General features: G+C 41.4%; 1 protein-coding gene across 2 annotated transcripts in view; it reads right to left on the minus strand.

Moving 5' to 3' along the window:
* The window catches only part of TPH2 (tryptophan hydroxylase 2), a 51502-nt gene that overhangs the window by 15318 nt on the left and 22628 nt on the right, over nucleotides 1-13556 (minus strand). For both annotated transcript variants that reach the window (XM_065644646.1, XM_065644637.1), the window contains one exon: nucleotides 12864-12990. In XM_065644646.1, coding sequence (XP_065500718.1) covers nucleotides 12864-12990 — 127 coding nt within the window. The remainder of the gene's footprint in view (nucleotides 1-12863; nucleotides 12991-13556) is intronic.

Below are 13556 nucleotides of genomic sequence, written 5' to 3' on the forward strand. Positions count from 1 at the left end.
ATGAACATTCCTGATTTTATAAACTACGAGGGCAAGGGCTGGTAGCCCAGAAATGCTCCCTCAGCATTGCAGCTTATGCTATAGCTTGGAGAATATGACTCCTCTAGCAAAGGGCCAGGAACTTGATCACTGACAGGTTGGCATGACCCAAGAGAGAGCAGAATTTGGAACAAACACAGATACAGGAGATCATTTAGCTGTTCTTCACCTGACGGAATTCCCATTTTATGGGGAGTCATCAATCCTAGGACTGTTGCCACAGTTGTGAACTGCACTGCTTGGAAGAACACCCACAGAACAGACAAGAACAACTTCAGAGACTTTTCTTCCTCCAGCATCCATTGCCAGCATCTCTACAACCCAGCCCTCAGGACCTGTTTCCCACAATTACCTGTGGACCTCAGCACTGGTCCAGCATAGTTTCCCCTTCTCTAAAAAGACTAGCTTCCACTTGCCAGGAAGCACGTTAAGAAGGAGACTCAGAAGAGAAGGCATAAGGTTGCACCACTCCCTGAAATACCAAGAAAAACTCCTCAGGCTGGGGAACCAGAGTCTGTCCATGCTGCAATGCTCTAAGGAAACTGCACAAGGGGAAAACCAGCACTGAAGCCTCTTCCACTTATCCTCAGAGGAGCTTTGCATAGACTAGTAAGGTAAATCCACAGATTGACAAGAAGCAAAGGTGCAGCAACAATTCATGGTACAGGCAAACCTCATTTTATAAGCAAAGAATTCACTGAATCACTGCCCTGTGTCAGCCCACTGTCAGAATGAACTACTGTGGGCTGCAAGGCCTCTTTAATAACTACCCTTGGCCAGCCCAGAGACAGACCCCCAACATCGTCTCTGACAGATATTCCCTTGGGAAAGGCACCGGGCACGTGTGGTGCTTCTCATGATGCCGTTCCCTGGAGCAGGCTGCGTCCCACCTAATTGCCAGGCCAATTACTGCACATGGAGACTGCACTGCAGGGAGTGATGCAGAAGAGTCACTGAGCCCCCCGTGACATTTGAGCTGAAGAGGGGCATGAAGTTCTTGTGTACACGCTCAGCAGCAAAAGTCCTAACATATCTGCTAATGAGGGGGAGTCATAACTTCAGAAAAGGGAGCAGCTTTCTGGGGCTGGATCTCAGAATTTTTGCAAGCCCTGAAATTGTGGGAGCAGAAACACATTGAAGAGACAGGGACAATGGACAGCAAAGTTTTAAAAGTCTTATTTCAAAGAAAAACTGCACTATTTCTTCAGAGTTGTATCCACTTCAAACTTATTTTTGAGGAGCAAAAAAGGGTAGGACTTCATTCCAAAAATAACAGCATACACCCTAATTTTCTAAACATTAAAAAAAAAAAAAAACCTTCTTGTGTCTGTTTACTGAAAACTGGTGTAACAGCTAAGACTTGTTTTAAAACATCACAGTTTCCAACAGCAACACTGCATTTAAACTCAATGTTCTTTTAATAACATAAATGCAAAGGGACTCCCAAAAGCTTTTGTGGCTCTTAATGCATCTGCTCAATCTGCCTTGCACCAAAAAAAAAAAAAAAGTAGGCATCCACACAAAGGTGTAAGTTCTATTCATGTCAAGCTGACAGCAGACAGACAGATCAAAGAAGAAATGTAGCTCAGGGAATTCTAAATATCTATTAATTTTTCTACTAAAAATATATCCAAATTGAAGATGTTTCTCACAGCCCCAAACAAAATCTTTTTCAAGTATAGTTGAGTATCTCCTTGTGGGTCCCTGATTTTCAGCAGTGAGGGCATGTAAAATGAATCTTTCATAACCACAGAGTAGTCAGCTGAGTCACCCCTGAGTTATTTGCCAGAAGTCTGTAAACACAGAGCAAATCTCATGAAATGTATTCAGCAAGATGGGAAAAAGTTATACTGAGCAAGTACCTGTAAGCAGAGAGATCACAGCTCTTCATTGTACCAAAGTCCAAGGAATTTACAGTGGCTGTGGTCTAGGAATAACTTACCAAACATGAAATGGTCATTAGTGATCAGGCTCCCACTGATATGCAAGATTTCTGTGCTCATTTAGGTCCTAAACTCAGTGCAGCTGTATAATATGGATCTGTTCATAAGCCAATATGTTTATTCAAAGTTGAAAAAGTAATCCTATTAAGGTGGTTACATTCTGGAAATGTAAAATGTCTTTTCAAACTACAATTTTAGCAACTTTATGTAGTCAAAATATATAATTGTAACAATTACAGCCTACTGATTCAAGGGCAGAAGGAAAAATCTTTAGAAAAAGAGTTAATATGTTTTATGGAGAAACAAAGGATAGTCTGGGAGTATCCACTCTTTCCAGCATGTCATGAAAAAGCTCTGAGTTCAAACTGTTTTATCTAGCACTACTAGTAGACACCATCTTTATCAATGCCACATTGGTGAGCTATAGAAAGTTCTCTATAATGTGTAGAAAATATAAAGCTCACAGTTGCTAACTGAAACAAAGTTATCTTGCAAAACTAATACTGCGTCTCATGCAAAAGCAAAACCTCAAACCGAGCTTGAACCTAACAAACTAACTGATGGTGGGGGTTGTTCAAACTGTGCATAAAACGGTGCCATCCTGTTGATGTTATGTTGACCTCACACTGAGACAACTTCAGCCATCGCCGGAATCAAACCAAAACACCCTAAATTAAGTGACACAAGGCCCTTCTCCATAAATGTTTCTTTGGCTTCAACTATGCTCTCAGGTTTAGAGTATTTGCTTTAACTTTCAAAAATCATCAACAAATCAAAAAGCCCTTTATATAATACCATCAGAGGGCCTGCCAGCCCTAAGAAGTAGCTAAGAGAATGTGTTGCATGCTATACCATGTGAACTTGGTTTGGACAGAGAAAGAGACACAATTGCAAAATCATGTCCTCCAGAGCTGATTCTTTCCCTGCAGAAACCCGTATTCCTAAATAACAGGGTTTGGCAAGGAAGGGGTTAATATAAATTTTACAGCAACAAATGCTACCATCATTTGCATGTGTACAATCATATTGCCTTTTAGGAGACTGTATACATAGAAATGAAGGTAGTATTTAGCTTACAGACCTAAAATCATTTAAAGTAATGGCAAACCTCTCCTTGGCCTTCTGTGGTGTCCGAGTTGGACCTGAAATACATAATTAAGCTATACTTACAAAATCATTATGCTAGATCACCTAAAAATATCTCCGTTAAAAATGTACGGGACTATATTCCATCCAGCACTTTGATGCCATTTGATAGAAAGATAATGACAGGCACAAGAACCACTTTTTCAAAGCTGCAGCACTAAGTAATTAAGCCCAAAGCATAGTTAGCTCTTTATGGATATCAGCCATATTTTGTCTTACTTCCATACTTTTATCTGTGCATAGAAAGAAAATACCCAGGAACATGCTGGGTGAGAGAATTAGACTGAACACATGCAATATGCTCAGTCATTGAGTGAGTATTTAAAATTATTCAGACTGTGTATGGTTGTGAATATTAAGTTAGGATCTTTTCAGCTCTGTACAGACATGATTTTTAAGACTCTTTTCATAAGAAGATGGTATTTGGGTTATGCATAGGAGCTACATGTATGAATGTCCCTTCTGGAAGCAAAATTATACACTGAAATATTCCAGACAATAAAAAGATCAGTGCATGGTTTGAGGACTTCCTTCATTACACATAATTGGTTTGGTTTCTGCCTGACAGCGGAATCTCCTGGCTTTCTTCTCCAGAAGACCCCTAAAAGGAGGACCAGACATGTAGGGTCGCAGCGGTGGCTGCCCTGCACAGTGCAGCAGGGTGCACAGATCCCAAGCAAGGGGAACCTGGGGCTGGCCCACCCCAAAAGCAACACAGGACCCAGCCAGATCACCAGGCAGCTGCACTCAGGGGGCTACTCCCAAAAGAACCCCACCTGCAGTCACCAAAGGCTTTTCTTTCTGCATAGCACTCTTTGGCTGCACTGGCTCCATGGATAAAGTCAACTCCTCCACCTGTGCATCCCCCACAGCACCGACATTATCCTGGTCCTCAGTGACACTGCGACAGGGTCGACATGAGTTGCCACAGGCTGAACTCCTAAACTTCCCCATACACCTGCCAGAGGATCCCCATGTCTTGTACAAATGCCTCAATTACCGCTCCATGCTACAGAATCTTACGGATTTTAGTAATAATAAACAAATGAAGTATAAAATTTATTTTGTTACTTTGCTTTGACACTGATAGATTTCTCTAAGAATACTTCCAACGTAGTACGGGACGTACTATGGTACACAAATAAAGCTTTAGCAGCATGAGACCCCTGCGGTTTTGGACTGTACGTTAATGCTTTTTACAAGGGAGTTTCACATGTATGAGCTACAACCAAAGAAAAATCAGTGTGGCAATGTCAGTATGAATGATATCTACTCAGAGCCCAGGATTATCTCTCTCCTTCAACGTAACAGGGAAGGCACAGGCCACCCGAGAAGAGCAGCAGCAATATATTCTGAACCTTTCTTCTACTGCTTTTTTCTCTATTTTCTTTATTTAAACCTTTATTCTTGTAACTTACATCCTTTGTTTATAGTTGCTATCCAAAACACTTGCGCAATTGTTGCTCACTGAAAGCTTATGCTGGGTCCTTTCTTTTGTCCCAGTTACTTTTGTTCTATAAAATCCACTTCATACCTTTTTGCTAATACATTTTCCTACTCTAGGTCAAAAGATAAAACAAAGATGCAAAAAGCCCTATCAAAATTCATAGACACCTTCCACCTATTCCTCAACCTATCTCAACTGGATCCAACACTGAAATAGAATCATAGAATCATTTCGGTTGGAAGAGACACTCAGGACCATCGAGTCCAACCATAACCTAACTCTGGCACTAAACCATGTCCCTAAGAACCTCATCTATATGCCTTTTAAACACCTCCAGGGGTGGTGACTCCACCACTTCCCTGGGCAGCCTGTTCCAATGCCTGACAACCCTTTTTGTAAAGAATTTTTTCCTAATATCCAATCTAAACCTTCCCTGGTGCACCTTGAGGCCATTTCCTCTTGTTCTGTCACTTGTTACTTGGGAGAAGAGACCAACACCCCCCATGCTACAACCTCCTTTCAGGTAGTTGCAGACAGCGATCAGGTCTCCCCTCAGCCTCCTTTTCTCCAGGCTGAACAGCCCCAGTTCCCTCAGCTGCTCCTCATCAGACTTGTGCTCCAGACCCTCTACCAGCTTTGTTGCCCTTCTCTGAATTCTCTCCAGCACCTCAGTGTCCTTCATGTAGTGAGGGGCCCAAAACTGAACACAGGATTTGAGCTGGGGCCTCACCAGTGCTGAGTACAGTGGCACAATCACTTCCCTAGTCCTGCTGGCCGCACTGTTCCTGATACAAGCCAGGATGCTGTGGGCTTTTTTTTGGCCACCTGGGCACACTGCTGGCTCATGTTCAGCTGGCTGTCAATCAACACCCCCAGATCCCTTTCTGCAGATTCTTGCCACTTGCATGCACTCCCAAGTTCCACAAATTCTTCCTGAGCTCTTTTTTTGAGGCTCACTTTCATTACTGTTCTAGCAGAGCACACTTCCGAGTGTGAGCTCTTGAACTACCAGTAAAGATTACTATTGCAGAATCTGCAATTTCTTAATGAAAATGAAGTTGCTTCTGAAAATAAACAAATGTAATTAGCAAGCCAGCACTGTGTGAAATTTGCACCATTCTCTTGTTAACCTATATGTCAAAATACATTACTTCTGCGCATGTAAATTTGCATTTGCAGTTCAGTAACCTCACAGATTATGATCTAACCACTTTCGGAAACATAATGCTACAAGAAATAAAAACAAAACCAGTGTCTGGCTGTAATTTGCTATGTTATTAGAGTCTTTTTCTTTAGCGTTTCTAACTGCTTAGGGCTTGATCTTCCTAAACGACATCCTGTCTAAAAGGAGCTATATTATTTCTACAGCAAAATTTATAATTCCTTCCCTGCTCCCAATTAAGTTAAATTAGTTCTCTCTTGCATCTAGCTTCCTCATTACAGTGTTGGGCCCAAGCATACAAACATACAAGTATTTTATAAAACTACAGTATTTCTAGTTACTCGTGAGTGCAAAATTTTGCCTGTTAGGGCAACCTGAGATCCTCCCAAGAAGTAGGTCCCTGACCTGACCAACTGGGCACCCTCATAGCAACAGGTGAACCCTCTTTCACATTCTTAACTTGTGAGCGACACAGTACAAAACACAAAATGTTTCCTTTCCAGATGTAACATGTCCCACATTGGCCTACTCAGCCCAGAAACTGGTTAAAGCAGGAGGTTTGTATTTAAAAATGTTCTGCAAAACAGTATTTTAAACCATCCTCTACAAATAAAAAAAAAATTTTAAAAAAATCCGACATCCGTAGTCCCCATCTCCACTGCGGTGGCTGACACATGATTTCTTCACCATCTGAATGACCTCTCCCATCTCCTCATAGAATTTGCAGCAGCAGGATCACCCCTTTGTACCTTCTGCTAATCAGAAACCGCAAGGACTTGTAATTCTTGAATAGTGACGCTCGTTGACAAAGATGGATCCACTGAATTCTACTTCCCTCCTGCACCTGGATGCAGCACATTTCTCCCATCCCTAAGCAGCAAACCACATCAGTTCTACAACATCAGGTCCACTCTTCCTGCTACACAAAAGGCTTCCAATTCTGTACCAAGCACATCCAAAACTGGCTTAACTCCACAGTGCTGCTCTCAACCAAAACTCAAATTAGGGTTCGAACTGCTTGTTTACCCCACTCCTCGGCCTGGTGATTGAGATATCCTCTTTCTTTTCCAGTTCTATCTGAAAAGGTGGAAAGGGTTCAGGGAAGGAATAACATGCTTAAAGTTACAGAGCATCTTCCACATGACAAATAACTAAACAAACAATCGATTTTCAATCCAGAAAAAGGAGACAACTAAGGCAAAAAAATGAATCAGTTCTATAAAGTCATGACGGCATAGGGAAAGCATACAGAGATGATTTGATCATTCTCTCTTCAAATACAAAAAAAGCTAGTAGGAATCAGGCTAGAAACAACAGAAAGAGACAGTTCACGAGACAGTGAAGAGTTGAGCTATAGAGCTCTTTGCCAAAGTTACTGCAAGTACTGAAAATGTCCACGCCTTCAAAGATAAACAGCTGTCTTTGGACAGAAAGCCTATCATGATAATTAAATACATAGAAACCATATTTGGCTCCAGAGTCCCCTGAATTTCTGAGTGGTCAGAAACTTGGAAAACATTTTAGAAGAATCAGTTATGTTCACCTTGTTCTTACATTCCTCCTAAGTAGCTATTTATGACTGCACTTGGGCACAAGGCACCAGCCATGTGGCCTGACCAGCACTGCAGTCTTACAGACCCAAACCTGGAAACAGACTCTCTCCAAACCCAGAACAAAGGTCTCAACAAACAATCACAATTCCTGCAGAAAACACTGAGCGTTTGCTCCTATTTTAGCAGCAGAACTCTTCATATTCTTCCTTTAGTAACTTACCTGGAGCGTTAGCTTATTTTTATATACTACAGAACCATTTGTTTTTGAGCTACAAAGCTAGTTAGGTATCACTGCTGAGATTTTGTTCTTGTGCCATGAATCTCCGACGTGATGACTGTGAAAACGCACTATGAGGGAACGCTGCGGTATTCTAAAATATTAAATATTGATCTCTGGAATCTGCAAGGTTTTTTTGCCCTTTAGTTCTGTTTGGTGATATATGTAATATCTTTTCTGCTCACCTCTTTGATTATGCATACTGTAGGAGGATCTGACATCTGTGCTTCAGTTACTTCATCAAAAAGTATTGCTGAAAGAAATCCTTAAAATACTGATACCGTTACCTGTGATTAATTCCTTTGGAACAGAGCAATCCCACAAATTAGGGCATGCTTTTAGAGCAGCAGTCAGTGTGCCCAGCATTCAAACAGACCTGTATGACTTTGTAATGATTAAGAAAGCCACAAGGTTTCACCTTCTGCTTCTTGTAGCAGTTTTAGGTTTTGCAGTTGGGCAATTTCAAAATACATCCACACGTGGGTGTTTTTGCCTGGTCAAAGTAAGGAATAGAAACATAGCCCAGGCCATCTACTGATGAACAATATGGATCACAGTATTTCCAGACTCATGCTGTGTGGCCAGACAGTGTCTGGCTGTAGAGATCCATCAAACCTGATTTCAGCTTTATAGTGCTAGCTTTTACCTTGGTAATAGGTTCATCTTCCCTGAGCGACACACGTCCCAAATCAGAGTCACCCCATATGTCTCCTGTAAGTCTGTCAAAATTTACTCAAGCAGTTGTTAAATCATATTCACTCCCAGCTCTTCATGCTGCAGTTCCTTTATTCATTAACTACAGGCATAGCTGGAAGCAACTGCTTTGCAAGAAACTCCATTATGTCACCGCTGGGCTTAGGGTATTCACTGTGCTCACTCCTGGCATTTGTCACGCAATCATGGCATGCAATTGGGAGATAGGAAAAAGACTGAGCAGAGATTCAAATGTTAAACTTCAATATGCTCAGCGAATGCCAGAGCTCTTGGACTATAATACAAGGTTTCAGTTGGCCAATAGGTAATTATTTTTATATGGTGGGATAGCTTCAGCAGGGGAGATGATCACAGGCTTACCACAGTGTCTGGTTCACTATCATTTTGCAACTATAAATGGGAAACATGCAAACAGTCTTGATTTTTCAGATGCACAGTGAGAATGTTCGAAATTCCAAATATTTTTGTAGCTTTCTTCTCAGCTCTTTGTTCATCCATGGAGGAAGACAGTAATCCAGTTCACAAGCTGGACTTATGGCCTAGCACTATCAAATAGCCCCTCTGGGAAATCTCAGCTGTTGTTTGTGAAGATAAGAGTCTGCAACAGTCTGCTCTGTCTAGTGAGACCGTGAATGCTGCATCTACCTTAAGTTACCAAATGCAACTCAGTCTTTATCTGCAATGCTCCTGTTTCTTCCGTTCCGGTTATCTCCTCAGCAAATACAATGTGTAATTGTCCTGAACTATGTGACAGCTGTTCAGCATGGGAGAAGAACTAGAATGAAGCCAACAAGACCAGATAACATAGATCCTGAGGGAAGACAAGCAATAAGATCACAGGAATTACCACTGACTTCTCCCAGGGAAGCAGTTCTTAACATTGTTTTTATCCCAGCAGGTATCTTTAAAATATTTTGTTTGAGATATGTACACAGTTAAATTAAACTCAGCTTTAGAAATAAGCCATTGGCCTCAGTCATCATCTGCGCATGGTAAAACATTTAGATCCATAACAAGCCTGAAATGCATTTGCAAGACCTCATCACACACAATTCTTTCAAATTCAGAAGCAATTTGCTATTGTGGTTTTCCACACAAAGGACAGCAAAAACAAGAGAAATTTCTTGATTTCTGCTGTCCCATGCTTTTCAAATACCAGAACAAATATTACCAAGAAAGATGAAAAAGTTACAATTTTACAGTTCCAGAGAACTAAAGGTTTGAATGTGACTTCCAGTAAAAAACAATAGGAAAAAACTTAGTGCAACCTAATAGTCCCTGATAACCAAATTCTCGAGTGGAAAGATTTGGTGATAAACTGCATATAAACTATAGACACTCTGCTAGCCTTCTCTTTTCTGAACCACCACCAATTAATGTGCACCACTGAATTTTATATACACAAACACATCCTATACACACTGTCTCATGAAGGAGCAACCTGAGCTATGCTGAAACAACCTGGCAGGAGCTGGGGGGTCACTTCTGCCATTAGCAAGAGAGACAGGATCCTGCTTATCAACTTGCAGCTTTACAAAGACAGCTGCTATCTGGCTCTCAAGTCCACAAATTACAAGGTAATACTGAAATGTAAACCAAGGTATATTTTTTGTACAATTTTCCTGACAAAATGTAATGCTGTTAAATGTGTTGTAAATGATATATTATATAAATTAGTTGAAACACCTCATGTCAAGTCCTCCCTACAGCTTACGGTTTGATAGCTAAGCAGAAAAGACAGTCTTTGTTTATTTTTGTACTATGTGAAAGTAGAAAGACCAGGCATGCTTGAAAAAGCAACTCAAAAGCATCTGTAGAAAATCACCCAGAGTAGCCCAAGACACTAATGATGATGATGATAGCAATTAGTACCCAGATACGCATGGCCAATATTGTATTTTCTCAACTAGTAACTGCGTTATACCACACTACAAGCAAAAAAAAAAGTGGATTCTGCAAATATTTTGTCATGTTTCAATAACCTGCCTCTCAGTCATTTGGTTTTTGTGTCTTGCCTCTTTCTCAGGCTCCTAAAACACTGCAAAGGAAACTGCATCTCTCAAAAAACACTGCAAAGACACTCTTTTGGCTCTTTCAATATTCGACTTTCACAGTAAGAATGATTAAGTTTAAAAAAGGAGCAGAAGCCACTCCTTTCTCCTTGCCCTAGTAGTCTGACTACTAGACTCAAACAAGAGGATAAGGAGACCTCAGTTCTTTCTTTTTCAGTCTCCTTCCCCTGCAGCTGTCCTTCCCCCCCCAGCTGGCCAGCACCAGGGCCTCTGCAATGCTTTCCCATTTAATCCCTGCCCTCAGTGGGGTTCCACAGATGTGACTAATTGCAATTTAGCAAACACTTCTAGTCTGCCCAGGGACCAGGTTCCAGCTTGCTCTACATCCGCTGTGTCAGCTCTGCAGGGACAAGAACATCCGCACATTTGCTTTGCAGCTCAGGACTGATGGGGCACCAAGAGCAGATCTATCAACGCCAATACGTGGCGGCTTTTGAGAGCAGAATGGATTGCGAGATTATGAAATCACCTGTAATAATTCTTCCCTTCCTAGTCTGAATTCCTAAGAGGTGTTTCCTCTCTACCTAAGGCCATTGTCCTCCCTGTAAAGGCTCAGCTGTTAATGTCACCATCTTTTGAAACAGGTCATGCTAATGGCAACCTTGTTTTGGGCATATTGCTTCAAGCTCATTAATATTCATCTCCATTCATTTGTTTCTTTATTTACTTTGAGTTGCCTTGCTGGAACCTGCAGTGCTTTTCTGTGTTAAGAGTCTTGGCTGGCATTTCTCGGCTCACTGCATCTCTGGTTGTTCTATAGGATAGAAATGGGACCGAACGTTGCAAAAGTCAGTTAATAGCACCTGAGGTGACATTTGGTGCCCAGCTGAATGAATTTCTTGGCCTCCTCACCCTCACTGCTGAGAGGTGTTCTTTCTGCTTGCTCTGAAGTTGACTGTTTACATTGCAAATTTTAGGGCAAGGAACATATCTGTATTTTGTCAAGCACCTGCTCCTGGGGAGTACAGCTGTCCTTCTATGAAAAATAACACCACCTGGGTTACCTTAAGTCTCTCTCTAAATGTAACTTCTGCTTGAAAGAGCTATTTCCAGCATGGGAGGAGAAATCAACTTTGACTCAGGTATCAAATTCTTAGTGTGATAAGGGAAAGTGATTTAGCTGTCTTCTTTTATTTTTGGCTTTGTGATTCAGGAGCAGCTCATTATTTGGATGACACAGTCATAACTGGGAACTTTGGTGAGGGGGAAGTGTAAAAGCCCTTATATAATATTCAGAGGTCACTTTATATTAATATTTCTCCTCAAACAGATCAGTCCCAACATTGTCCTCTGCAACAAGCCCACACCATCGAAGGTTATTTTGGGGTGAAAGACTTGGACATACTCTTTTCCATAAAGTATCGACAGGGACAGCCAGTTACTTAGTTAGTTTCTCTTGAGGCTGCGCATCATGACAAGGTAGGTCTCCTTCCTACTAAGTCCCTTCCTAGCAAATGTGCAAATAGACACACAACTTTCATGATTCCTCCATACAAACAACAGTTTCTTCTCTGTGGGCATCCATTAAAAAGCCAAGGAACACACTCTGAAGCATATGAGGGGAACTGGCCATGAGCAAGACATCGAGCCTTTCTAACACTGAGTGAGGCCCATTTGAGCAAATAAATTCGGTGGCCACTTCTGGTGGGCTAAGGAAGAAAAAGCTAACAAACGGGTACAAACTCCTTTTTCAGCAGATGGGACTCTAAGCCATTGCTAAGCCAGTGCATCAAAATTATTACAGTTTAACCGAACCTTGTTTGAATCTGCCTTCGACACCATGCCCAAGCCATTTCCATGTCCAAGTTATTTCCAACCCTTTAAATCCTCATTGCTGTTCTCATATAGAAAGGCAGTATATGCTGGATAAGATTTAAAGTAACCTATTCTTTTGCTGGTTGTCACAGTTTACACTGTCTACTGATATGTGCCTCATTTGATGCAACCCAAAATTCACCTCACAACCATTTGCTGAGGCACATGACCTAGGTCTAGATCTACTGCTCCACAGCCTTTGCTTAATAACTACATATTCTCCAACAGGAGCAGCAGCAAGGATGCAACGCCACCTTAAAATACATCACACGCTACAACACAGTGAACAGCTGCAAAATAGAACAGTGAGTACAGAAATACCTGTGCTAAGAGCCAAAGTGGATACCTGTGGAGGAGCTAACAGTGTAGAGCTGAGCGCACACACCAATTTTTTTTTTCAAAACTACCTTTTTTATGTGTTTTCAGCACCTTAAAGTAGACAAAATCCTTCTCAGCTAGCCCTGAAAACTGGTGATTATTGCACATAACAAGTAAAACTGCCTGTCTGAAGACCAGTGTGTTCAGCTTTGCTCCTGCTAAAAACAATGGAAAAGTACCTAAAGCTCTGTGATTGTCACATCATAGTCATCCACAACCGGCAATTGCAGTCGGCAATAATAAGACAATGCATGTCACTTCATCAACCAAAGAGGAGGACAGATGAGAGAGCGTGTCACAAAAAGATTTTGACTCACAGTGGCTAATTTCTGAACATCTTCATCAGATGCTCCCAGTGAAGCAAGTCCTATCTCTTGTGAAAACTGTGCAAACTTAGGATCAGCAAGTAGAGGCACATGTCCCAGGAGTTCATGGCACGTATCCCTAAGGGAATGGAAACGAAAAGAGTCATTACAGAAATGAACGCCATAATCATTCCATAATTCATATAATATATGTCATTTTACATGGGTCTGACTTTTACTTTAAAAGTCTTACCATGAAACATGTTTTTTACAGTGTAGCAGTTCTTCCCTGTGTATGGTTCTGTTGAAACATACATGTTTGCTTCCATTAAATGGGTTATGTGTCATTTAAGCCCACCTGTTCTGCGATTTCCCCATCATTTCCAAAGTGAGTGGGAGGTCCTGATCACTGCTGTCTTCCAGGTTTAGTACCATGAAGACCGAACTGCCCAAATGCAAGCCAGATGTCTCACAAGTACAATTTTCAGCATTTCTCTCCACACGAATCAAGTTCAAAATCCAACACATTCCCTCTTTCTCTTCTCCGTTCCCCTTTCCACACCTGGGTACAGCTCCACAAGCATTTTGCCACTTGCCACTAGAAATTCAGGGCAATATTTACAGAGGTTTCTGTGTGCTTAATTGTTCATTTAGTCCTGAGTTCCTACTGCAATTACTGGGTACTTTTCTTACATGGTCCACTTT

This window comes from Caloenas nicobarica, chromosome 1 (assembly GCF_036013445.1).
Source record: "Caloenas nicobarica isolate bCalNic1 chromosome 1, bCalNic1.hap1, whole genome shotgun sequence".
Classification (NCBI taxonomy): domain Eukaryota; kingdom Metazoa; phylum Chordata; class Aves; order Columbiformes; family Columbidae; genus Caloenas; species Caloenas nicobarica.